Below are 21776 nucleotides of genomic sequence, written 5' to 3'. Positions count from 1 at the left end.
CCCCCCAACGGCGTGGACTAATACTGACGCTCCCAACCAGGTTCGTCGATTGCCCTGGGCACGATATTCTGATGAGTACTATGTTGTCCGGCGCCGCCGTCATGGACGCCGCTCTCCTCCTGATTGCCGGCAATGAAGTTTGCCCGCAGCCTCAGACCTCCGAGCACTTGGCTGCGATTGAAATCATGAAACTCAGTCACATCATCATCCTGCAAAACAAGGTCGATCTGATGAGAGAGGAGGGCGCGTTGCAACATTACCAGTCCATCCTCAAGTTCATCCGCGGAACCGTCGCTGATGGCTCTCCCATCATCCCCATCTCCGCGCAGTTGAAGTACAACATTGACGCTGTCAACGAGTACCTGGTCTCGCACATCCCTGTGCCCGTCCGTGACTTCACCGCCTCGCCTCACATGATGGTCATCCGTTCGTTCGACGTGAACAAGCCTGGTGCGGAAATTGACGAGCTCAAGGGTGGTGTCGCTGGTGGTTCCATCTTGACTGGTGTGCTCAAGCTGAATGACGAGATCGAAATCCGCCCCGGTCTGGTCACCAAGGACGAGAATGGCAAGATCCAGTGCCGCCCTATCTTCTCGCGCATCGTCTCCCTGTTCGCCGAACACAATGACCTGAGGTTTGCCGTGCCCGGTGGTCTGATTGGTGTCGGTACCCGCGTCGACCCTACGCTGTGCCGTGCTGATCGTCTCGTCGGTTTCGTCCTGGGTCACCGTGGCCGCCTCCCCGCCATTTACACCGAGATCGAGGTCAACTACTTCCTTCTGCGCCGCCTGCTGGGTGTCAAGACCGCCGACGGCAAGCAGGCCAAGGTTAGCAAGCTGACCAAGAACGAAGTGCTCATGGTCAACATCGGTTCCACCGCCACCGGCGCCAAGGTCATGGGTGTCAAGGCCGATGCTGCGAAGCTGAGTCTCACCAGCCCGGCTTGTACAGAGATTGGCGAGAAGATCGCCATCAGTCGCAGAATTGACAAGCACTGGCGTCTGATCGGATGGGCTAACATTGTTGCGTAAGTGTTCTGTTGTTGTGTTTTTTTTTTAGCCTACGGTGGAATTGCGATGGCTGACTCTCTCTCTCTCTCTTTAGCGGTAACACCCTCGAGCCCATCCTGAACTAGATTCCGTTGAACGCGATGAGAAAATGGACTGCTGGGTGAGTTCTGTCGAGCAGAGTGAGACTTGTGAGAGAGACTTGGGAAGACTCCGTTACAGAGCTACTCTTGCAACATGACACATTTACATCTAGCGAATACCAGAAAATTAAAAAAGTGTTTTACGGTCACGACTGAAGTTGGTTGAGAAGAAAGGCTGCGAGCAGCGTCGGTCGAATGTTTACCCTCCAGATAGAAAAACGCAGGATTCCCACGCATCATCCAGCCTTGGATAAGGGTGGCTGGCTGGTACGCGGAAGGAAGCGCGGAGACGACGGAGCATAGATCCTTGATTCCATCTATTTCTTTGATGTCTTTTACGAGGTGCACGGTGGAGAAATTTTCCTCTTTGCTGAAGCCTACCTTTTTCCTACATGTACCTAGGTGGATTGCTTATATAGGGAAACGACGAGATGAGAAAAAGCAGTCAATAGCCATGATATTCATTACGGATAAGCTCCTGGTCATTGAAAATGTACTTGAAAAAAATAATATTTAAATCGTTCAAAATCAATATCCGCTGTTGCGTTGATATTGTCTCGCGTATTGTCCCTGGAACAAAGCGGCCGCCTGCACGACCAAACTAAAACGCCCGCCGCAGCGCGTCATTGTTTTTTACTCCGAAGTGCTTCGGAGTACTTCTTAAAGAATCCCCCCCCCCCCCCCCTTTCTTTGACAACAACACAGCACCATCTCCAGGTTCTGTTGTTGCGTCACACTCCTGAAGCCATGTATATCCTCGAGGTAAGTTGAAGCTCCAAAAAAAAGAGGTGCTGTCGCTGCGTGTGGAAGGTTGGAATTCGACCACCTGTCCTCCCCGCTGCGCGATGACGGCTTGCCTTGACATTGCAGACCACTGCTAATACGATACTTCAACAATAGCAACTCGCACGTCTATTAGACCGGCCGTTATTCCCGTGGAAGACTGTCCTCGTGGGGTTCTCCGTGGGGCAATATGTCCTAGAGGGACTGCTGTCGTTCCGGCAGTACAAGGTGCTGCAGCGGACCAAACTACCCAAGGTGCTGGAGGGTGAAGTGTCTCAAAAGGTTTATGATGAGAGCCAGGTATGCTTATTATTTTGGGGCGGTTTATAGTAGCTGTCTGTTCTGATCCCCCGTGTCTAGGCATACAGTCGCGCCAAAGCCAAGTTTGGCTTCATTTCGGGTCTCTACGGACAAATCCAGAATCTGGCCTTCATCTACGGTGACGTGTTGCCCAAGCTCTGGGGTTTTAGCGGCCTGCTCCTCTCGCAATATTTGCCTGCTCGATTCCAGGGAGAGATTTCCCAGACCCTGCTGTTCATCTTTGCGTTCAACCTGATCTCCACCGTTTTGTCCCTGCCGGTCGCCTATTACAACACCTTTGTTCTCGAGGAGAAGTTCGGGTTCAACAAGCAGACTGTCAAGCTTTGGGTGACGGACATGCTCAAGGGTCAGATGCTGGGGGTCGTTCTGGGTGCGCCAATCATCAGCGCGGTGCTCAAGATCGTCCAGAAGACCGGCAACTCCTTCTTCTACTACCTGTGGCTGTTTGGTGTCTTCGTCCAAATCTTTGCCATCACCATTTACCCGATCGTCATCTTGCCTCTGTTCAACAAACTTTCCCCCTTGGAGCCCGGTGATCTGAAGACCGGCGTGGAGCAGCTGGCCCGCAAGCTCAAGTTCCCTCTTTCCGAGCTGTACGTCATCGATGGCAGCAAGCGCAGCGCCCACAGCAACGCTTACTTCTATGGCCTGCCGTGGAAGAAGCACATCGTCATCTACGACACCCTGATCGAGAAGAGTGAACCCCAAGAAGTCGTTGCTGTCCTCAGCCATGAACTCGGTCACTGGAGTCTCAGCCACACCACCAAGCTCTTTGGTATCGCTCAGGTATGCAGATTTAAACCCCTCCCCCAAAGGAACCGCTCTTGCTAACATTTCTAGTTCCACATGTTCTACATCTTCGCTCTCTTCTCGGTCTTTGTCAACAACCAGTCTTTGTATCAGTCTTTCGGCTTCTTCAAGGAGCAGCCCATCATGATCGGGTTCCTGTTGTTTTCTGATGCTCTCGCCCCCATGGATGCCGTGGTGAAGCTGCTGATGAATATTCTCAGCCGGAAGTTTGAGTTTGAAGCTGGTACGATTCATATCATACATTTGTTCTAAAATCTAGAACAGGCTAACATTCCTCTAGATGCATTTGCTCAGAAGCTCGGATACTCAGATGAACTTGCCCGCTCACTCCTGAAGCTTCAAATCCAGAACTTGAGCACCATGGAAGCGGATTGGATGTATGCCAGCTACCACTACTCGCACCCTATCCTCCCTGAGCGCCTGGGCGCTCTTGGCTGGAAGGGCGGAAAGGTCACCGACGCCAAGGCAGAGGACAGCGACAAGCCCGTCAAGGCGGCTGACCGAGAGCTCTAGAGTTGCACCGCCATTCCCCGTTTCTTCATTTACCCTCTTGTTTTCTTTTTTCACTCGTCTGGTGTTATGGTCTCCCAGGAGGTGTCGAAAGGTGGCAGAGGCGTCGGTCTGGTTTTTTTTTTCCCTAAAAGAGATGGCATAGGAAAGGTTGTTTGAAAACACAGGATTTTAAGTTTTCATCAATATCACTTCTTTTTTCTTTGAGCAGCATCAGCCCGGGCTACCAGGCTGCCAGGCTGTCCTCAAGGGACACGCAGACAGACACAGCTGCGTCTCTCTTTGTCTTGGAATGATAATACAAGAAAAAAAATAAAACCCCCAATGAAAGCAAATGATATCGTAATGTCGTAAAACGCCAGTCAATGCCAACTTTTATAAACCTCTTTCTATTATTTCTTCCTTCCTTCCTTTCTTTCTTTCTTTCCTTCCTTTCCCTCGTTACTCCTCTGTAGCGTTGGCTTTGGCCCTCTTCTCCGCTAACCGGCGCTCTTTCTTCTTGCGCTTTCTCTCCTCCTTGTCCAGCGCGCCAGCTGTAGGATCTTCAGACGCATCCTGGGGCGCAGCATCTGCCTCCTCGTCCCTCTGCTGCCACTGCTGAGCATCCTCCCAGCCCTCTCCCTCTGCTTTCTGCGCGAGGGCATTCTCGTCCGCGCTAGGGTCGACGGTGACCACCTGTGCGTTGCCGTCCTCTCCAAGCTTGATGAATGTCAGATCACGGCCAAGCACCTCCCCGGCGAGCCCTGCTTGTACGCGCTTCAGATTGTGCAGGATCAGATTTGGCGCCGCGGCGGTGGTGCGCGAGACGGGGCCATGTTCGCTAATGGAGGCATTAGGCTGCAGCGCGGGGTCTGTGGCAGCGCGGTCGAGATAAGCGGCGAGGAAGTCGTGTGCAGCGGACTGTGAGATGGGTCTCGTCGAGAGGATGGTCGTCGGGGGAAGAGGGTTAGGGCCCTGGGCTGACATTGTGATGGGCGATTTAGATCCTTCAGGAGACAGGCTATATCAAGATTTAAAAAAAATGAAACTGAGTTTATGGTCAACGAGATGTGAAAGGATCTCTGTAATTCAATTGTCCTCCGAAGTCGTTGGAAGCAAGAATTATCAGGTCAAGATGTTCCCGAGAAAACTTTCGATGGCCCGTGCTCTGGCGGTTTCTCGGAGGTCAATTTTCGACTCCACGCGGCGGAACGACAACGACAGCTCCATCAAATCGCAACACAGGCGACGCTAGGACGCTATTCTCGATAGCTGATCTCATACTTGAAGCGCTTCGACAACTTCCCCATTCTCGTGCAGCAGTCCAAATGCTCAACATGCTCGGCTTGCGGTGCAGGGCCCTGGCCTCACCGGTCCGGTGCTTGATGTTCGGATCTCAGATGACAACAAGGTACGAGCTGACGAGATGGCAAACGTTTCTTGCGGGATTATGTCGATTCTGGAATTGTTTCTTTTCAATACTCTGGGTTCAAGATAAGCAGCTGCTGACATGAAACGCGCACGCAGACTTCAAGCTTCAATACCAACCTCCTCCACCACATCCTCCATCCGCACATTTTCCTCTGCTCTCCCCTCCATTCTCTCCCAAGGGACTCTCTCCAGATACCGCACAGCTGTACCCTCCGCGTTAGGTGCACTGCAAACCCGGTCCTTCTCTGCTAGCGCTTGCCTCGCCGGCAAGCGATCAACCTACAACCCCTCGCGGAGGGTGCAGAAGCGCCGCCATGGCTTCCTGGCACGTCTACGGTCGCGGGGAGGGAGAAACATTCTGATGAGGCGAAAGGCAAAGGGGAGGAAGTTCCTGAGTTGGTGAGGGGTTGATGGCCGGAGCCTTCAGTCAGTCCAGGCCGGTGTGGAACGGGTCACCTGTATTTTTTTGTGTTTGGACACACGATATTCAAACTCGAGACTCTTGCGTGATATCTCTCTTTGCGTCCTTGGTTGTTTGATATGCGGTCCTGAGCATCAAGGTAATTGATGTAAAATGTCGGTGTTGCATAGGTTATACTTATACTGCCTCTTTTGTAAAATACAACTATTATCATATTCCTCTTACCAGCTTCTTGTATCATGTTCCTATGTGGACAAAAATAGTGTTATCTCGATAAATGGGTGGTTTTTTTCTCTTTTATTTGTCTCCGGTTGTGGCCGATCCAACGTGTTAAGAGTATTGTTACAGACTATCACTTATATATTGTTGAAAGTTGACACCGACGGAATATCGTGTTTCTATAAAGCACCTTGACGGATGATCTAGCTAGATTGTCTAGAAAGCTGACTGTTCAGCAATAATTCGGAATCGTCTATTATTCCAGATTACAACATCACTGATTCTGGCCGCTATAGAAATCATTACTCAATGTCTACTCGGAATCATCCTCCTCGTCATCATCGTCCGACCCCGATTCATACTCTTCATCATCGTCGCTGTCATCATCGTCGTCGTCGTCGTCATCGTCGTTGTCATCGGCTTCGTCTCCATCGAGCTTCAGTCCATAGTCGTCTTCAAACTCCTTCAGACCTTGAGAAACAGGAGAAAATCCAGAAGCCTCGAGTCCTTCCTTGATCGTCTATTATCAACGGGTTAGCAAATCTTGACCCAGACCCCATTAAGCAGATAATTCCTACCTCTTCAAGTACAGTCGCACAGGTGATGACAATGTTGGCGCTTTCGGGGTTGAAGAGAGGAAGGATGATGTCGCGTAACGCTTCCTTGACCTCCTCCACGCTAATCCCACGAACCTTCTTAAGCATTTTCTCCTTGTAGTCGCTTGGCAGGTTGCGTACAACCTGGCGGGTGAAACTGCCCTGTGCGGCATTCGCAACCGTAGCTTGTTCATTGGCAAAGCCCACCACGATGCTACTGATAGCACCCTCCAACATCATCGGGTCGAACGGCGTCTCGCCAGACAGGTGGTCCTCAACAATTTTCTTGCCGGCAGTGAATGCCTTGGAAACATTAGGAGACCGGTAAACGTCATAATTGACAAAGCCAGTATCGATGTTGTACGCGAATTTCGCGCCATAAGCCAGGCCCTTGCCGCGGACAGCTACCCAGAGGGGACCTTCCACTGAGTTCATGTATGCGTTCGCGACCAACAAGGCCGGAAGCTTAGGGTGGTCGTACGAGTCCAGACCTCTTGCAGAGGCGTAGGCAAAGGACGAGTCAATCGTGGGCATCGGAACCACGTAGGCCTTCTTGCCCAGGCTCTTTCCCGCCTCGCTCAGCAGTGCTCGACGATCGGTGATAGGCTGGAGAGATGCGGTGGCTCCAAGACGTTCAGAAAACGACTTCCAGGAAGAAACGGGGTTGCGCAGTTTCTCAAGGTCGGCAATGACCAGGACCCGGATGTTCTCAAATTTGAAGAGAGACTTCCTAATTTCTTCCATACGCTCTACAACCAGGGATGGTTGGTCGGCAAGAAGCTTCTTGACACGCTTGAGATACCGGGCTTTCACCAGTGTGCTCCGAGCGCGCACGATTGACTCCGGTGCATAATGGACCATGACATGTACTGCTGCCAGCATGTCATCTCCGCTGCGCTTCGCATCCGGTACATCGGAGAGCAGTCGGCTGGCGATCGCTCGGAGTCTCTCAACATCAAACACGGTGTTCCAAGACAGTTCCTGGATCCAGGCAATAGCCGTGCTATATTTTTCCAGTTCCACTTGGAACGAGATACGAAGCATCTCCGAGTTACCCAGGTTTCTGCCCCCCTCCATGGAGTAGCCAACGGTATCTCTTTCAAGTTCAACCACGACCTGCTCAAAGTTGATTGTCTTTCCATCGCGCTCGATGGGCAGGTTGAAGAAAGCTTCTGTGTACACAGAGAGAAGTGGGCGAAGCTGCACATCAATTGATTGAGCCGAGATAAGAAGCGAGAGCTGAACGAAGCTGCTCTCAATGTGCTCGAAGTGTATGAAGAGTGGAAGACTTGAGTCGTCGTTATCCACCAGCTTCTGGATCTTGTGGCCCGGGCGTCCAGCTTTCAGAGCAGCACCAGATCGAGCCGTCGTAGTCTCTACGAAATGAATCGAGTCGGTTCCGGGAATTGCGAATTCGGCCAGCATCTCCTTAGGTATTTCCTTGTCATTTTCAACCTTCGCTCTTTCCAGCTTCTCAGCAAGCCTTTTTAAGCCATCTTCACCGAGTCGTTCTTTTTGTTCTGCAACGCGGGCCTCTTCCTCCTCCTTGAGCTTTTCAGACAGTTTTATAGAAGGAACACCGAGAATTGAGATATGAGGCGCATCGGCAATCCACTTCTTGATGAAAGTACGCCACTGATCTTCGCTCCATTTTTCAAGGACATCATACTCTTTCAAGCTTGCAACATCCAACATTGTCGAGCCATCTCTTTTTCCAAACAAGAAGTCTGAAATCACGTATTCGGCAAACGAGGAGGCCGAGTTTTCGGTGGAGAACTTCCAGGTACGCCGCTGTCGGTCGATACACTCACGCAGATATTTCATATCAAGCTTCTTCTCCATGGCCTCCTTCAAAACCTCGAAGAATCTCTTCTCCACCTGTGCGAGTTTCTTTGTCTCCACACTGGTCAAGGTGAATCGGATTTCGATGCTTGGATGATCCTCGGTGGAGTAATAGACGGCACTGGCAACTTGCTCCTTCTCCACTAAAGTGTTCTCCAGAAGAGAAGCAGAAGAGCCAGATAGATACAACAGCACAACATTCACCGCTCCGGCTATTAAACGATAAGAAAAATTTCCAAGTAGCATCACTGTTTGGATTTGAGTACTCACTTTGGACGGGATCAGTGCAATCAGGCCCGAGAAATCTAATCTCGACTTCTCCAAAGGACTCATCTTCTTCCGGAAATTCAACCTTCTGGATAATCGTCTTCTCCACAGGCGGCGCCTGCTTAGACTCGACCCAAGGCCTTTTGAAGGGTGCTCCTGGACTTGGGATGATATCTAGAATCGTACTTTCAAACTTGTCCAAGATCTCCAGCATATTGGTGTGGTCCACTTCTCCAGTGATCACCAAGCACAAATTTTTGGGTTGATACATTTCCCGATGGAAATCCCTTATTCTCTCCGCAGTGAGAACGCGCAGTTGTTCCATCATACCGCCAGTTTCATAGCGAAAACCGACACCCTCCGGATACAGCAGCCTCCGTGCACTGAGATCAATCAGTTCGGCGGCGTTGTTCTGCACACCTTGCATCTCAGAGTAGACAACACCTGCATCGTTTCCGGCGCCGTCGACGTGATGCACTTCAGTGTAGCATCCCTCATCGGTCAATGTCGGGGCAATGACATGCTCGAGGTATACTGGAAGAATGGTCGCAAAACCCTCCCAACCAGCCGTATCCAGAGTGTATGCTGTGTGGTCCGTCGCTGTCCAGGCGTTGGTATCAGAGTACACCCGAGTGGCAAGCTTATCCAGAAATCCTTTGTATCTATAGTTCCGCGACCCCATAAAGCACAGGTGCTCAAGCGTATGAGGAGCTCCAGAGTCATCATGGATCTCCGTGGCGAGCACGAAATAACCAGTCACCTTGGGACCCTTTTGGTCAATGACCACTACCCTCATGCCCGTCCTCTCTGATTCATACTGAGTAAACTCACTCGGAGAATAGTCAGGTTTGAATTTCTGGAGTAGTCTGAAGGAGCTCGTTTGGCTTGACGGCGCCATGATGAAGAGTGACGGAGTGGAGAATTGACGGAAGTTGAGTCTTACGGGGAAGCCGATTCCAATAGTCTTTGGCAAATGTGCTGTTCTGGGTTCAGGTCAGCGCGTCTGAATGAGAAAAGAGTATGACCCGGTTCACTAGTCGCATAGGCAAGATCAAAAATAGGTTTCATAAACAACTCCATGGCTCTCTCTCTGTCCTAAGTCTGAGAGGTTGTAGCAAAAGGCGGGATATGCACCCGTTCCATAATCGAGAGACGATTAGAATAAACAATGGGAGAAACCACAGCACTGCAATGGTTTGAAGACCCCGGGCCATGCTTGATTGCCCACCAGACAGGACATGCCGGTGTGTCGAGGGTCATAAAACAAGCAATTTTTGGTTTGGCGCTGGAACAGCAGCAGCACTCACTTGATCCGAACAAACTTTGCCCAGCGTAGGCAGCGAAAGACAGAATGGGACAACACGGTGGAAATCCTCGACGAGGTGAAAACGACCCTGTTGCTGACCAGAACGTTGTGGAAGCGTCCGCTTCTGGGTCTGGGTTCGGCTCCCTAACTGATCAACCCGAGAAATGGAGCCGGGTTTGTAGACCAGACACTCCACACACACTCCAAACGCCGAGGGAACCTCCTGTCGCTGACAAGAAGAGGGGGAGAAACCGTGAGCCAGCTGCTTTCATGACAGAAAAGTCTCTGTACTATTCATAACCCTGTGGCTCCCATGCCCACGTATAAGGCTGGTGAGGGGCAAGCTTGAGCGCAGGCGGTGACGCCAAGTCACATGGCGGCTCTCTATGCATTTAATGCTGGCCGTGGAAAGACCAACTAGACAAGTTTCGTCTTTGGGACGGCGTTCTCTTATTACTCTTTCTCTCTGCTTTATTGCATCACTGGGCTCTAATTGGGTCTCAGAGGTCCTTGTAGGCAAGGCATATTGGTAACGAAGCAGCTCTAACTCAACGCGCACTGGATAGCAGTTCGGATCATGGGCTCCAAAGTGCTGGATGACGAGGCATGCCAGGCAGTGTTGAACTTCGTCACGGAAGGCAAATATCCCGAATCAGAGGATGTGGTTGCATCGGAAATTCCTGCGTCGGCACTCGCAGCGGAATTGCAGTTGTTGTCCGCAGCTAGGGAGGAAGTAGAGGTAAGAGAGTGTTGTTATTTGCGCGCACATTCTATAAAAAGGGCAACGCAAGACTAAACCGAAATTTTCTTTTCATGCAGCAAGAAATAAGCTCACTGAGTCGAGAGAATATATTCAACGCCGAGGGATGGATTTCGCAAGCGCGACAGCTCCATGCGGATATCGAACGGTCAAGAGTGACAGCACGGGAGATTGTCGCCCAACATGAGAAGACCAAACCGCTTGAGTCGATGGTTGAGGATGCAGCGGCTAAAGTGCGACTTATTGAAACGGAGATTTCTTTCAACCAGGCTGTTACCAGCACACTCGAGGAGGTTCAGAGGCTCGTACAACAGCTGGACGCAGCGCGCGCAGTTTTGAACGAAGGGCAAATCATCGCCTCTATTGATATTCTGGAAGGCGCAGAGAAGACTGTGAAGTTTGATATCTCCGGGTTGAATACAAATATGAAGGCGATTTTATCCGAGAATGTTGTTGGGCTGCGTCAGGAGATTGTCGAGTCTCTCCGTCTTCGATGGGCTAACCAGCTCAAGATTGACGAAGAAAACGGCAAATTCGCAGTTCTACAGAAAGGTATGATTCAGTTGGCCCAGTGGTATTGTTTTTCTCACTGATTACCAAGTAGATACCGGTTTGGAGGACACGATTCTGGCTATGTCACGGCTTGATATTCTCACGCCTGCCATTGATCGGTTCCAAAAGGACCTAGTGACCGCAATTATCGATCCCATAATACCATCCAATTCCGAGGGCTACAGTCGGGTGATCCATGTCAGTGGTGATGGGATTTATTTGGACTCAGAGCCTTCGAGAATGACGGTGTCTGACTTGTTGGGTGGCGTATCTAACTTGCTGGGATGCCTTCGCCAATCACTCCCTGAAATAGTTGCTAACCCTCTATCGGACTATTTTGTTCCAAATCTCTTATCGAAGATCATCTCCTGGTTGTCCTCCACCATACCAACCGACCTTGATGGCCTTGATGAGTTTGAGAAGACCCTAGAACATGCCCAGAAGTTCACCAACCTAGTTGAATCACTGGGTTGGCGGGGACAAGACGAGATTGGAGCTTGGATAAACCAGGCTCCCCGACTTTGGCTCACCAGACGACGGGTTGATTCACTGGATAGGGTTCGCAAAGTTCTCGCCGCTAGCAAAGGCACAACAAAGCATGTCGAAAGAGTGGAGAAGGAAAAGGTTGCTCAGGCTGAAGAAGTCCTGCTGGAGGCGCCTTCTACTGATGACTGGGATGCGAGCTGGGACGATGTAAATGATGGTGCCAACGCACAAGAAAAAACTTCCATACCTGGGGTCGAAGAGGAAGAGGACGTTAGTGCATGGGGTCTCGATGATGAAGAGACCGTTGAGGAAAAGGAAGGTGTGAAAGAGGATGTGCTGGAGCCTGCGGAGGAGGATGATGACGATGGTGCCGACGCCTGGGGCTGGGGAGACGAAGATGAAGAAAAGCAGGACGATAAAGTCCAGTCCTCTACAACGCCGGTAAAAGTTTCTGCCAATGGAAAAGTCTCGGTTCAACAATCCTCTCCGAGGGAAGTGATTCTGAAGGAGACATACACTGTGACAGATATACCGGAATCGATCTTGCAAATTGTTCAGCAGCAGATCGTCGACTCGGAAGCTCTGACACAGCATACGTAAGTTATAATTGAGATAACGTGAGGTTCGGATTCACTAACAATATCCAGCCATTCCAACTCTCGCGTTGCAGCATCTGGAGCCGGTCTTCTTGCCTTGCCAACGCTAATTCTTGCCATGTTCAAGGCCACCGCCTCTTCGTTCTACGCGCTCAAGCTAAACTCTGGCCAAATGTACCTTTATAATGACAGTCTATACCTAGCTGATCAGATGAAAGGTCTGGCGGAGGAACGCCAGCTCACAAGACTCAACGCTGACATCGAATCACTGGAGAAATATGGCAAGCTAGCATACAGTAAAGAGATGCAAACCCAGCGCACCGTTGCGGCCGACCTACTCGATGGTGCCCAAGGGTTCAACCACTGCTCAGAACAGCCGTTCCTTGGAGAATGCGAGAATGCTATCGCGGCCACAGTCGACCGAATTCGGGACGTCTACAAGGAATGGCAACCCATTCTCTCTCATTCCGCCCTTCTCCAGTCAATCGGATCACTCCTTTCGACGGTGATCAATAAGATTATCATTGATATCGAAGATATTGGAGATATCTCGGAACCTCAATCGCAACGACTTGTCCAATTTTGCAACCAAGTTTCAAAGTTGGAAGATCTATTCGCGCCAGACAAGGCAAGTGGCGTCGAAGCTGTGCCAATGACAGCTGTCTACGTTCGCAACTGGCTGAAGTTTCAATATCTCATCAACATCCTCGAGAGCTCGCTTGCAGACATCAAATTTCTCTGGTTGGAAGGTGAGCTCAGCTTGGAGTTCTCGCCCGACGAGGTCGTCGATTTGATCAAAGCATTATTTGCCGAATCCGACCATCGGCGAAGAGCAATCGCAGAGATCCGAAGGAACTCAAGGGTATAGCATATTTCCTATAGATTCTACTATCAAAAATGCATATATAGACCCATTAAGAGTACTGGTCCTAACGTCTCCTTATCGCTTTGTAATCGCCACACGAGGTTCTCCGCGCTTGGCGCAAGTGGCCGCCTCGGCCGCCGTATTTTTTTCTCACTCGGCGGAGCAGGCTTGGTCGAGAGCTGCGACAACTTCAATAAGGCAATCCGACCTGAAAACATCGGCTGGACTGTCGCAGAATTTGATATCTCATTATGGACAGCTTATCTTCTGCTGCAGCTTCGTCGCAGGCTGTTCAGCGACAGGTTCGTGTGCAGCTGACGAGCAAGCAGGAAGACATTGCATTGCCAGAGAACACTGGACCAATTCTTGTCCCTACAGGTATTTGCTCGTTCCAGGGGGTTAGAAACTTGAAAAGCAAAAGGGATTGTTTCTGATATCGAGATGGTGAATAGGTCTCCGACGATATGCGCTGTCCACCTTGGTGAACAATCTGCTTGGGAGCGACAAGCCGATCCCCTTTGAATTTCTCATCAACGGCACTTTCCTGCGGACCTCAATCGACGAGTACTTGACTGCGAATGGTATCTCTGCAGAAACGACCCTCGAGGTTGAATATGTGCGAGCGCTTATTCCCCCACTGCATATCGCATCCTTCGAGCACGACGATTGGGTCAGCTCGACGGATATCCTCTCGGCGACTTCCCCCGCAGCATCCTGGGCCTCTTCGGCGGTCTCGCAAGGCCAAGAAAGAATCTTGTCCGGTAGTTACGACGGGCTGCTTCGAGTGTGGGATATGTCTTCTCAGATTCTGGCCGTTTCCCCGGCCCCAGCCGAAGGCGGGCATAGCGCCTCGATCAAGGCTGCGAAGTTTGTGACTCCGAACCAGATTGCATCGGCTGGTCTGGACCGGACGGTCCGTCTGTGGAAGTACGTGGAAAATGACGATGGGTTCTCTGGAAAGATTTCCCCCCAGCTGGAACTGTTTGGCCACAAGTCTGGGATCAACTCGCTAGCTGTACATGCGCCACTGAACCGCGTTCTCTCTGCCTCTAATGACCACACGGTTGGGTTCTGGTCGACGAAAAAGTCGGATGCCCCCGCTGCACCGGAAGAGGCACTTCCATCGAAAGCTTCGAAAAGCTCCAAGAGACGCAAGCTTAATCCTTCGGTCAGCACCCCGCAGCGTGGCCCTCTGGCCCTCTTCTCTGGGCATACCGCCCCGGTTTCTGCTGCCATCTTTGATGCCAAGGACTCGACGGTAGGATACTCTACGTCTTGGGATCACACTCTGCGGACCTGGGATCTCGTCACCTCCGCTCTCGTGGACACTCGTACTACGTCCCACTCGCTGCTTTCTCTCGAGCACCTCCCCGAGGTTCATCTCCTAGCCACCGGTACTTCTGCCCGTCACATCACGCTGATCGACCCTCGGGTTTCGGCGGCAACTGTGGCAGCGATGACACTTCGCGGTCATACCAACGCCGTGGTGACCTTATCCCGCGACCCTCATAGCACTTACGGTCTCATTAGTGGTAGTCATGATGGAACCTGCCGGATCTGGGACATCCGGTCCACAAAGACAGACAAAGATGGCGTGGTAGGCGAAAGCGTCTACACCATTTCCCGCAAGAGCCTGGAGGAAGAGGGCAAGGCAGACAGCAAGCGGGTCGGAGGCGAAGGTGTCAAGGTCTTCGGTGTTTCCTGGGATAAAACTGTGGGCATTGTCAGTGCCGGCGAGGACAAACGGCTTCAAATCAATCGTGGAGAAGGTGTGCTGCCCTCGAAAATTTAGAGGAGGAAGGGAGGATAATTTTATATTCTGGTTTTGGCGTTCCCTGTGTGTGTTTGTGTGTGTGGTGAAAAGTACAGTACTATGGTTTATGATTCTCTGATAGAGCGTAAATTTGGGGGAGTCATCTTTGCCAGATTACCGCTATCCATTGGATATTGGGATACTGGCAAGTTGTTCTCCCGAGTTTGACAGATGCAAATAGAAACTGAACCCATTTCTTTGAGGCATATAAGGTAATGTACATTCTAATAGGTTTTTGGGGGGGGTGGTTTACAAAAAATAAGAAGAATAGACTAAACGCCAAATCCATGCCATCTGCCAGGGATAGCAAAGCCGAACACGCAACATGAAGAGAAACAGCCCAGTTTTCACAATCAAAGCCGCCTGTCGATGCGGTTGAGCTTGACAGCAGTTTTGGTCTAGAGAGTAGATTAGTATCTACATCGTTTCAAGCAAGGTTGTTTATCGACTCACCTGAGTTCTTGTTCGTTGTCCCCGAGCCGGCAACCCCAAAGCATGCCGCCGACCACGGTAGGTACCCGTCTCCTTCAAGCGTTTGATATCGTCAAGAACTTGCCTCCGGAGGTCGTTCTCAATTTTCATATCGGCAAGCGCGGCGGTCAGATCCAGAACCTGCTTGTTCGCGAGCTCGCCGATCTTGCAGGTCGGATGGATGTGGAACCGGGAAAGGAGGCGGGATGAAGTGAACGGCCCAATACCGAAGAAAGCCTCGAGCGATTTCTTTTGTTTTTTTTTAAGAGCTCCATGTCAGTAATGATGTCTGTTGACAGGCGAGATCCGAAACGTTACCTTGACGAGGTTCCGCTCAGGGAAATTGACACCGAGAATGAAAACCTGGAAGACTCAATGAGCTATGTTCAATTACTCAATGACGAAATGGCATGAACTAGACTCACCATATTGATTAATTGATGGCTTTGGGGCGTTTTCAATGGGTTTACCTTCTGATGGTCCCCTCGAACGGTTATCGTCGAGAAATGCGCCGGTAACAACATTTTTCCGTTATTGATGAAAAATACATCTAGTATGGCTTAGTGTTATTTTTTATAACCTGGCCCACAAATTTACTAGGGATATCCCCGCACCGTATAATGTAATTTATTCTTAGTATTGAAAATTACTCGGAGGTACCTGCTTCGTTATCTCCACACTTGCAAGCTGGCATTCCAACCTTCCTCTTCCTTGACCCTATCTGACTCTTTCTGGCCATCCTTGAGTATCAGACCGTCAGTCAAGGAGTCTTGAGCCCATCATGCAGTTCAGAAGCTTCTTCCTTTCTCTCTTCCTCGTGTTCGCGGTCGGGCTGGCTCTCGTCCATGCCGACGAGGCTTCCAAGGAGCCGCGGGGACCGAAGATCACCAACAAGGTAGGCAAGCATCAATTGACTACCGGGGAAGAATTCTCTTAACACATGGTTTCAATTGATAGGTTTACTTTGATATTGAGCATGGAGGCAAGCCTCTCGGTAGAATTGTCATGGGGTTGTATGGCAAGACTGTTCCCAAGGTGAGTCGCGTTGAAAAACACACCCCCGTTGAGTGGGAGGCACTAATGCGTTGTTGTTATTGCTTCAGACTGCTGAGAACTTCCGGTGAGTATTCAATACTCTGTGGTACACACATATATATATATTTTACACCCATTGACTCGGAGTTATTCATGAAGTGCTCTTGCTACTGGCGAGCATGGATTTGGTTATGAGGGTTCTACCTTCCACCGTGTTATTGAGCAGTTCATGATCCAGGGTGGTGATTTCACCCGTGGTGACGGTTAGTTCTCGCCGATCTTGCAAAAAAGTGATTGATAGTAATACCCGTCTCCAGGCACTGGCGGCAAGTCCATTTACGGCGAGAAGTTCGCCGATGAGAACTTCAAGCTGAGACACACCCGCAAGGGTCTTCTGAGTATGATCATATCTTTGCCCAGTTAACGGTTTCAATAGCATTAATTCTTTTCTTCTTTTCTTTTCTAGGCATGGCGAACGCTGGCAAGGACACCAATGGATCCCAGTTCTTCATCACCACCGTTGTCACTTCGTAAGCCTTGATGTTCACGGACCCTGTATCCAACGCACTGCTAACATTCAAGCAGCTGGCTGGATGGTAAGCACGTTGTTTTCGGCGAAGTCCTCGAGGGCTACGATGTTGTGGAGATGATCGAGAAGGTCCCCACGGGTGGCGGTAGCAAGCCCAAGGAAACCGTCAAGATCGTGAAGAGCGGCGAGATCAAGGATGAGGCTGCTGAGCCGGCACCGGAGTCGGAGCCCGAAGCCGAGGTCAAGGAGCCCGAAACCCAGGAGGAGGCCCAGCCCAAAGGTAGCCATGAGGAACTGTAGACGCCCCCCATGTGGTGTCACGTTCTCTCCTTCGCTCCTATGGTATGTGCCGATGCTTACTTGCCATCAGTACAACAAATCGATGAAGCTGATAGCGGATCGTCGTTCCTCCCCCGGATGGCATTCTTCTTCTTCGTCGTCATCGTTGCCGCAGCCCTCGTCTACAAGCGCTTCCAGGCGAAGAAGCAGAAAATCGATGGACCGCTCCTGTCTGGTAAATAGTTGCAATGCAGAAGGAGATAACTTTCGCGTGTTAAATTATTTCTCTCGTGGATTCTAAATCATCTGTTTATTTGCAGTGGTTATTTAAAGCACTGGCCTTGTTCTGAACTGCTCAGTGACGACTCTGGCTGTAAGTTTTATATCACGTGATTCACGTGGCTTATATAATCTCAAAGCCTAAGCCTTTCGATCCCCACGCATTATTATTAACTATTATTGCCGAGCGCCCTCCATAGATACGACATACGGAGTAACTATATCGAGTAGACAACTACAAAGTACAATGTAGACAATCCTGGGGACAGTATTCAATATAAAATTCGAATACCGTAGCCTAAATAAATTCACCAGCAGCAAGATAATTTAATGATATACAGAGTCGAAGTACTGATACTCTGTACTCACCGTCATGTACTGTCTGTTAACTACCTGTGGTCAAGTCCACAACTAATCGACTATTGATTTCATACTTTACTTTTTCCTCCCCCATAAATAACTACCCTCCTGATCGGTGTGACGTGTTCCCTCGGAAGGTACCTAGGTAGGTACCTAACAAGGTACAAGGTACTCCGTAGTCACTCCGTACACACAGCCCAGTTTGCTGAGCTGAAGATCGTTGGTGGCTCTCTCCGTACTCCGTAGTAACTTAACTGTAGCTGACTAAGGCTAGGGACGGCGGAGACACATGATCGACGGCTCAGAAGATGGTCATATGGGGATGGAGACGGGATCTCTTGTGATGGCACTACAGTACATTATCTAGGTAGTTATATGATAAATAATAATAATAAAAATAGAAATGGAAATAAGCTATTATTGATTGTTCACCGAAATAATAAGAGATCGAGAATCAGGCCTCGATTCTAGAAGTCCAGAGAGCCCCCCTATCACTTACCAGGAAAAAGAAATTTCTTGAGGGGAGCCACTGGCCAAGCACCGCCTTTCGCCTTCGCGGTGGAAAAAAGTCAACCTTTCCGCCCGGTCTTTTGCCTCCTTCCCCCATCCCACAAACCTCTCATTCTTCCCTCTTCCCAACCCACTCCCAAACCAACTACTTCTACCCCATCTCCATATTATCTTCTCTTGTTTCTTTTCCATTTCTCGTTTCTTTTTTTTTCTGCCCATAGAGCTTGAGTCTGGGCCCACGGATTTTCTTCTGTATTTCCCACGCTCTCTCCGTGTGCTTTTTTTTAACCCACTTGTCGCCACCCTCTTATAGAAGGAAAGACGAGAGAGAAAGAGAAAAGACGGAAAACACGACTTCTTTTCGTCACTCTCTTTTTTCCACCCTCTGCTTGATCCATAGGGCTTGAGTTTGTCGAAACGGCGTTCCTTATTTCCTCCATTTTGCGACCATATTACCAGGCGTCGTAAGAAAAAGAGGACCGATCGCTACACCTACAACCTCCAAAAAAAAACTTGTACGTGCCTCCTCTTCCTTTCCAGTGGAACGCATCTTTCCTCATCTACAAGACCACTTATCGCTCGCCCGCACAGAAGAACTTTTTCACTATCTGTGACACCACCGCAAACATGGCCGACAGCTTGAAGATCGGAAACATGTCGCTCAACGACTCCCAGCACGCGCCCGCCCCCAACCCCTCGACCGGCCGCGCTGCCTACATTCCCCCTCACCTTCGTGGCCGCCAGGGTGGCCAGGCCGGAGGTATGGATGGCGCTGGCGCTGGTGCTGCTCCCGCTCCCGCCCCCCCTGCCGGTGGAAACACCGGCTCTTATCAAGGGTATGTTTTTTTGTCCCCCTCTTCCTCCCCTCCCGTCCCCTCCCCTCCTCAACTATTCAGTCTGTTTCAGTCCGTTTCGGGCCTGAACTGACTTGTTGGTTGTTGTTTTATTTTATTTTTTTAATAGTCGTCGTGGAGGTAATTACGCCAACGCTAACGCCCCTGATTTTAGCCCTCGAGGAGGTCCCGCCAATGGTAAACCCACCTGGACTGCGGATGATGGATTTCGTCCCGCTTTCGATCCCAATGCTTACGGAAACCCAGGTCACAGCGGCTCGTACAGCGGCGGCGGTTCCTACGGCGGCGGCGGCGGCGGTGGCGGTGCTGCTAGAGGCTCTGGTGATGGCCAGTGGCGCGATGGCAAGCACGTCCCCGGTCCGTCCAACGCCCGTCTCGAGCGCGAACTCTTCGGTGTCCCCAACGATCCCACCAAGCAGCACACCGGCATCAACTTCGCTAACTACGACGATATCCCCGTCGAAGCGTCCGGTCACGATGTTCCCGAGCCCGTCAACACGTTTACTAACCCCCCGCTCGATGACCACCTGATCTCTAACATCCAGCTTGCTAGCTACAAGACCCCTACTCCCGTCCAGAAGTACTCCATCCCCATTGTCATGAACGGCCGCGATCTCATGGCCTGCGCCCAGACCGGTTCCGGAAAGACCGGTGGTTTCCTCTTCCCCATCCTGTCCCAGGCCTTCCAGACCGGTCCCTCCGCCGTGCCCGCCCAGGCCTCCGGCCAGTTCAGCTACGGCCGCCAGCGCAAGGCCTACCCCACCTCGCTCATTCTCGCACCCACCCGCGAGCTGGTCTCCCAGATCTATGACGAAGCCCGCAAGTTCGCCTACCGCTCCTGGGTCCGCCCCTGCGTCGTCTACGGTGGTGCCGACATTGGCTCCCAGCTGCGCCAGATCGAGCGCGGCTGTGACCTGCTCGTCGCCACCCCCGGTCGTCTCGTCGATCTGATCGAGCGTGGCCGCATCTCCCTGGTCAACATCAAGTACCTGGTCCTCGATGAGGCTGATCGCATGCTGGACATGGGTTTCGAGCCCCAGATTCGCCGCATCGTCGAGGGTGAGGACATGCCCGCCGTCAACGACCGCCAGACCCTCATGTTCTCTGCCACCTTCCCCCGTGACATCCAGATGCTCGCCCGCGATTTCCTCAAGGACTACGTCTTCCTGTCCGTCGGTCGTGTCGGTTCCACCTCGGAGAACATCACCCAGAAGATCGAATACGTCGAGGACCACGACAAGCGCTCCGTCCTGCTGGACATCCTCCACACCCACGGCACCAACGGTCTCACCCTCATCTTCGTCGAGACTAAGCGCATGGCCGACTCCTTGTCCGACTTCCTCATCAACCAGCGCTTCCCCGCCACTGCCATCCACGGTGATCGCACCCAGCGCGAGCGTGAACGTGCCCTCGAATTCTTCCGTAACGGTCGCTGCCCCATCCTCGTCGCCACGGCCGTCGCCGCCCGTGGTCTCGATATCCCCAACGTCACCCACGTCATCAATTACGACCTCCCCACTGACATCGATGACTACGTCCACCGTATCGGTCGTACCGGTCGTGCTGGTAACACCGGTATCGCCACCGCCTTCTTCAACCGCGGCAACCGTGGCGTCGTTCGCGAGCTGATCGACCTCCTCAAGGAGGCCCACCAGGAGGTCCCTTCTTTCCTCGAGAGCATTGCCCGTGAGGGTAGCGGATACGGTGGTCGCGGTGGCCGCGGCAGCCGTGGTCGTGGTGGCAACGCCACCCGTGACATGCGTCGCGTGGGCGGCGGCATGGGCGGTGCCCCCTCCTCCTTTGGCGGCAGCGGTGGTGGCAGCTACGGCGGCAGCGGTGGCGGCAACTACAGCGGCGGTGGCAGCGGTTACGGTGGTGCTCCCTCCTACGGCGGAAGCGGTGGCGGTGGTGGTGGTGCTGGTGGTGGTAGCTACGGCGGCAGCGGTGGCTACAGCGGTGGCTACGGCAACCCCTCCGGCCCTACCGGTCCCTCCTCCTGGTGGTAAAAATCTCCATCGTGGTCCTTTTTTGACGAGGCCGTCGGGTCTGATTGGCTCCGTTCTTTTTCTCACTCTCTCTTTTTCACCTCACTTTTGATGGATACGATCAGAACGAGTCTTCCGAGTCTCTCTTTGTCTTTTATGATTCTCGGGACCGGCTTTGTCACGACTGCCACGACTCTTTTTTTTTCCCTCTAGATTTCCTTTTTTTTGTTCTCTCTCGATGTTTGTTGCGTTGCTTCTCTGGTTGATTTTTCATCTTTCGAGTTCCTTAATGTTTTTCTTTTCTTTTTTTTTTTTAGAGATGGGCATCGATGCAATCCGATATTGCCAGCTGGCTTCTGATCTCTCACGCTTCTCAACCGTGAACATCCTCGTCGGCTCTGCATGAATATCATAGATTGCGTTGCCTGGTTTCTGTTTCCCTTTCCTTTGTTTTCCTTTGTCTTTTCCTTATTATTTCCACCTGTGACCGCTTTCACATCAGATACCCTTACTTTGTCAAGCGTCGGGGCGGAGACACGCTTGAGCGGTGCGCCGAGTGGGAGTGCCGGCTTTTCGTCTCCAGAAAAGTTAACTTTTTTAAAAATGATTTCGTCTACTCGGTGCGCTTGGTGCTGCATCGACCGTGTCTCACAAGATAGATCTCTACAGTTTCGGTATCTAATGGCGGGCCTTTTTCGCAGTTCCTTTTTTCCCTTTCATTTCCCTTCCCCTCTCCTTCTGTCCATTTAATCTTTTCTCTCTCTGTC

General features: G+C 51.3%; 10 protein-coding genes across 10 annotated transcripts in view; 7 read left to right on the top strand and 3 right to left on the bottom strand.

The window, feature by feature from the left end:
• Positions 1 to 1135, top strand: part of ASPZODRAFT_71158 (hypothetical protein) — a gene marked incomplete at both ends in the record, with an annotated part of 1809 nt that extends 674 nt beyond the window's left edge. Inside the window, 2 exons of the mRNA XM_022729726.1 lie at positions 41 to 1027; positions 1105 to 1135. Of these exons, the coding sequence (XP_022579184.1) occupies positions 41 to 1027; positions 1105 to 1135 (1018 nt within the window). The remainder of the gene's footprint in view (positions 1 to 40; positions 1028 to 1104) is intronic.
• Positions 1136 to 1897: 762 nt separating this feature from the next.
• ASPZODRAFT_153573 (hypothetical protein) lies at positions 1898 to 3577 on the top strand (the record flags this gene model as incomplete). The annotated part of the gene is made up of 5 exons (XM_022725988.1): positions 1898 to 1912; positions 2051 to 2233; positions 2294 to 3040; positions 3095 to 3287; positions 3345 to 3577. 5 exons carry the CDS (start codon positions 1898 to 1900, stop codon positions 3575 to 3577), a joined length of 1371 nt encoding a protein of 456 aa, XP_022579183.1.
• Positions 3578 to 3590: 13 nt separating this feature from the next.
• Positions 3591 to 4660, bottom strand: ASPZODRAFT_134757 (hypothetical protein). Its single transcript, XM_022723625.1, has one exon. The coding sequence runs from the start codon at positions 4538 to 4540 to the stop codon at positions 4016 to 4018; it is 525 nt and encodes a 174-aa protein (XP_022579182.1). The 5' UTR covers positions 4541 to 4660; the 3' UTR covers positions 3591 to 4015.
• Positions 4661 to 4826: 166 nt separating this feature from the next.
• Positions 4827 to 5553, top strand: ASPZODRAFT_134756 (hypothetical protein). The gene is made up of 2 exons (XM_022723624.1): positions 4827 to 4964; positions 5081 to 5553. The coding sequence occupies exons 1-2, from the start codon at positions 4882 to 4884 to the stop codon at positions 5385 to 5387; spliced, it is 390 nt and encodes a 129-aa protein (XP_022579181.1). The 5' UTR covers positions 4827 to 4881; the 3' UTR covers positions 5388 to 5553.
• Positions 5554 to 5937: 384 nt separating this feature from the next.
• ASPZODRAFT_71496 (hypothetical protein) lies at positions 5938 to 9227 on the bottom strand (the record flags this gene model as incomplete). Its single annotated transcript, XM_022729759.1, has 3 exons — positions 5938 to 6144; positions 6203 to 8274; positions 8333 to 9227. The coding sequence occupies 3 exons, from the start codon at positions 9225 to 9227 to the stop codon at positions 5938 to 5940; spliced, it is 3174 nt and encodes a 1057-aa protein (XP_022579180.1).
• A 985-nt stretch (positions 9228 to 10212) lies between these two features.
• ASPZODRAFT_18241 (hypothetical protein) lies at positions 10213 to 12897 on the top strand (the record flags this gene model as incomplete). The annotated part of the gene is made up of 4 exons (XM_022727184.1): positions 10213 to 10374; positions 10455 to 10947; positions 11000 to 12029; positions 12081 to 12897. The coding sequence occupies 4 exons, from the start codon at positions 10213 to 10215 to the stop codon at positions 12895 to 12897; spliced, it is 2502 nt and encodes an 833-aa protein (XP_022579179.1).
• A 248-nt stretch (positions 12898 to 13145) lies between these two features.
• On the top strand, positions 13146 to 14686 carry ASPZODRAFT_71037 (hypothetical protein; the record flags this gene model as incomplete). The annotated part of the gene is made up of 2 exons (XM_022729718.1): positions 13146 to 13272; positions 13347 to 14686. The coding sequence occupies 2 exons, from the start codon at positions 13146 to 13148 to the stop codon at positions 14684 to 14686; spliced, it is 1467 nt and encodes a 488-aa protein (XP_022579178.1).
• A 210-nt stretch (positions 14687 to 14896) lies between these two features.
• On the bottom strand, positions 14897 to 15667 carry ASPZODRAFT_134750 (hypothetical protein). The gene is made up of 4 exons (XM_022723623.1): positions 15604 to 15667; positions 15497 to 15541; positions 15161 to 15427; positions 14897 to 15105 (listed from the first exon to the last, which is right to left on the bottom strand). The coding sequence occupies exons 1-4, from the start codon at positions 15604 to 15606 to the stop codon at positions 15061 to 15063; spliced, it is 360 nt and encodes a 119-aa protein (XP_022579177.1). The 5' UTR covers positions 15607 to 15667; the 3' UTR covers positions 14897 to 15060.
• A 279-nt stretch (positions 15668 to 15946) lies between these two features.
• On the top strand, positions 15947 to 17189 carry ASPZODRAFT_134749 (hypothetical protein). The gene is made up of 7 exons (XM_022723621.1): positions 15947 to 16073; positions 16136 to 16213; positions 16282 to 16298; positions 16373 to 16476; positions 16531 to 16611; positions 16680 to 16743; positions 16799 to 17189. Exons 1-7 carry the CDS (start codon positions 15960 to 15962, stop codon positions 17040 to 17042), a joined length of 702 nt encoding a protein of 233 aa, XP_022579176.1. The 5' UTR covers positions 15947 to 15959; the 3' UTR covers positions 17043 to 17189.
• Positions 17190 to 18797: 1608 nt separating this feature from the next.
• ASPZODRAFT_71168 (hypothetical protein) lies at positions 18798 to 21030 on the top strand (the record flags this gene model as incomplete). Its single annotated transcript, XM_022729728.1, has 2 exons — positions 18798 to 19006; positions 19134 to 21030. 2 exons carry the CDS (start codon positions 18798 to 18800, stop codon positions 21028 to 21030), a joined length of 2106 nt encoding a protein of 701 aa, XP_022579175.1.
• Between the last annotated feature and the right edge of the window lie 746 nt (positions 21031 to 21776).

Source organism: Penicilliopsis zonata (assembly GCF_001890105.1).
Source record: "Penicilliopsis zonata CBS 506.65 unplaced genomic scaffold ASPZOscaffold_13, whole genome shotgun sequence".
Lineage (NCBI taxonomy): Eukaryota > Fungi > Ascomycota > Eurotiomycetes > Eurotiales > Aspergillaceae > Penicilliopsis > Penicilliopsis zonata.
This window is presented reverse-complemented; position numbering and strand designations above follow the sequence as displayed.

Coding starts and splice junctions, on each gene's coding strand:
- ASPZODRAFT_134757 (XM_022723625.1), bottom strand. CDS start 4,540: ATGTCAGCCCAGGGCCCTAACCCTCTTCCCCCGACGACCATCCTCTCG.
- ASPZODRAFT_134756 (XM_022723624.1), top strand. CDS start 4,882: ATGCTCAACATGCTCGGCTTGCGGTGCAGGGCCCTGGCCTCACCGGTC. Junction 4,965..5,080: donor GGATCTCAGATGACAACAAG/GTACGAGCTGAC, acceptor ACGCGCACGCAG/ACTTCAAGCTTCAATACCAA.
- ASPZODRAFT_134750 (XM_022723623.1), bottom strand. Junction 15,428..15,496: donor CTGAGCGGAACCTCGTCAAG/GTAACGTTTCGG, acceptor AAAAAACAAAAG/AAATCGCTCGAGGCTTTCTT. Junction 15,106..15,160: donor GACAACGAACAAGAACTCAG/GTGAGTCGATAA, acceptor TCTACTCTCTAG/ACCAAAACTGCTGTCAAGCT.
- ASPZODRAFT_134749 (XM_022723621.1), top strand. CDS start 15,960: ATGCAGTTCAGAAGCTTCTTCCTTTCTCTCTTCCTCGTGTTCGCGGTC. Junction 16,477..16,530: donor TGATTTCACCCGTGGTGACG/GTTAGTTCTCGC, acceptor ACCCGTCTCCAG/GCACTGGCGGCAAGTCCATT. Junction 16,612..16,679: donor CACCCGCAAGGGTCTTCTGA/GTATGATCATAT, acceptor TTTCTTTTCTAG/GCATGGCGAACGCTGGCAAG.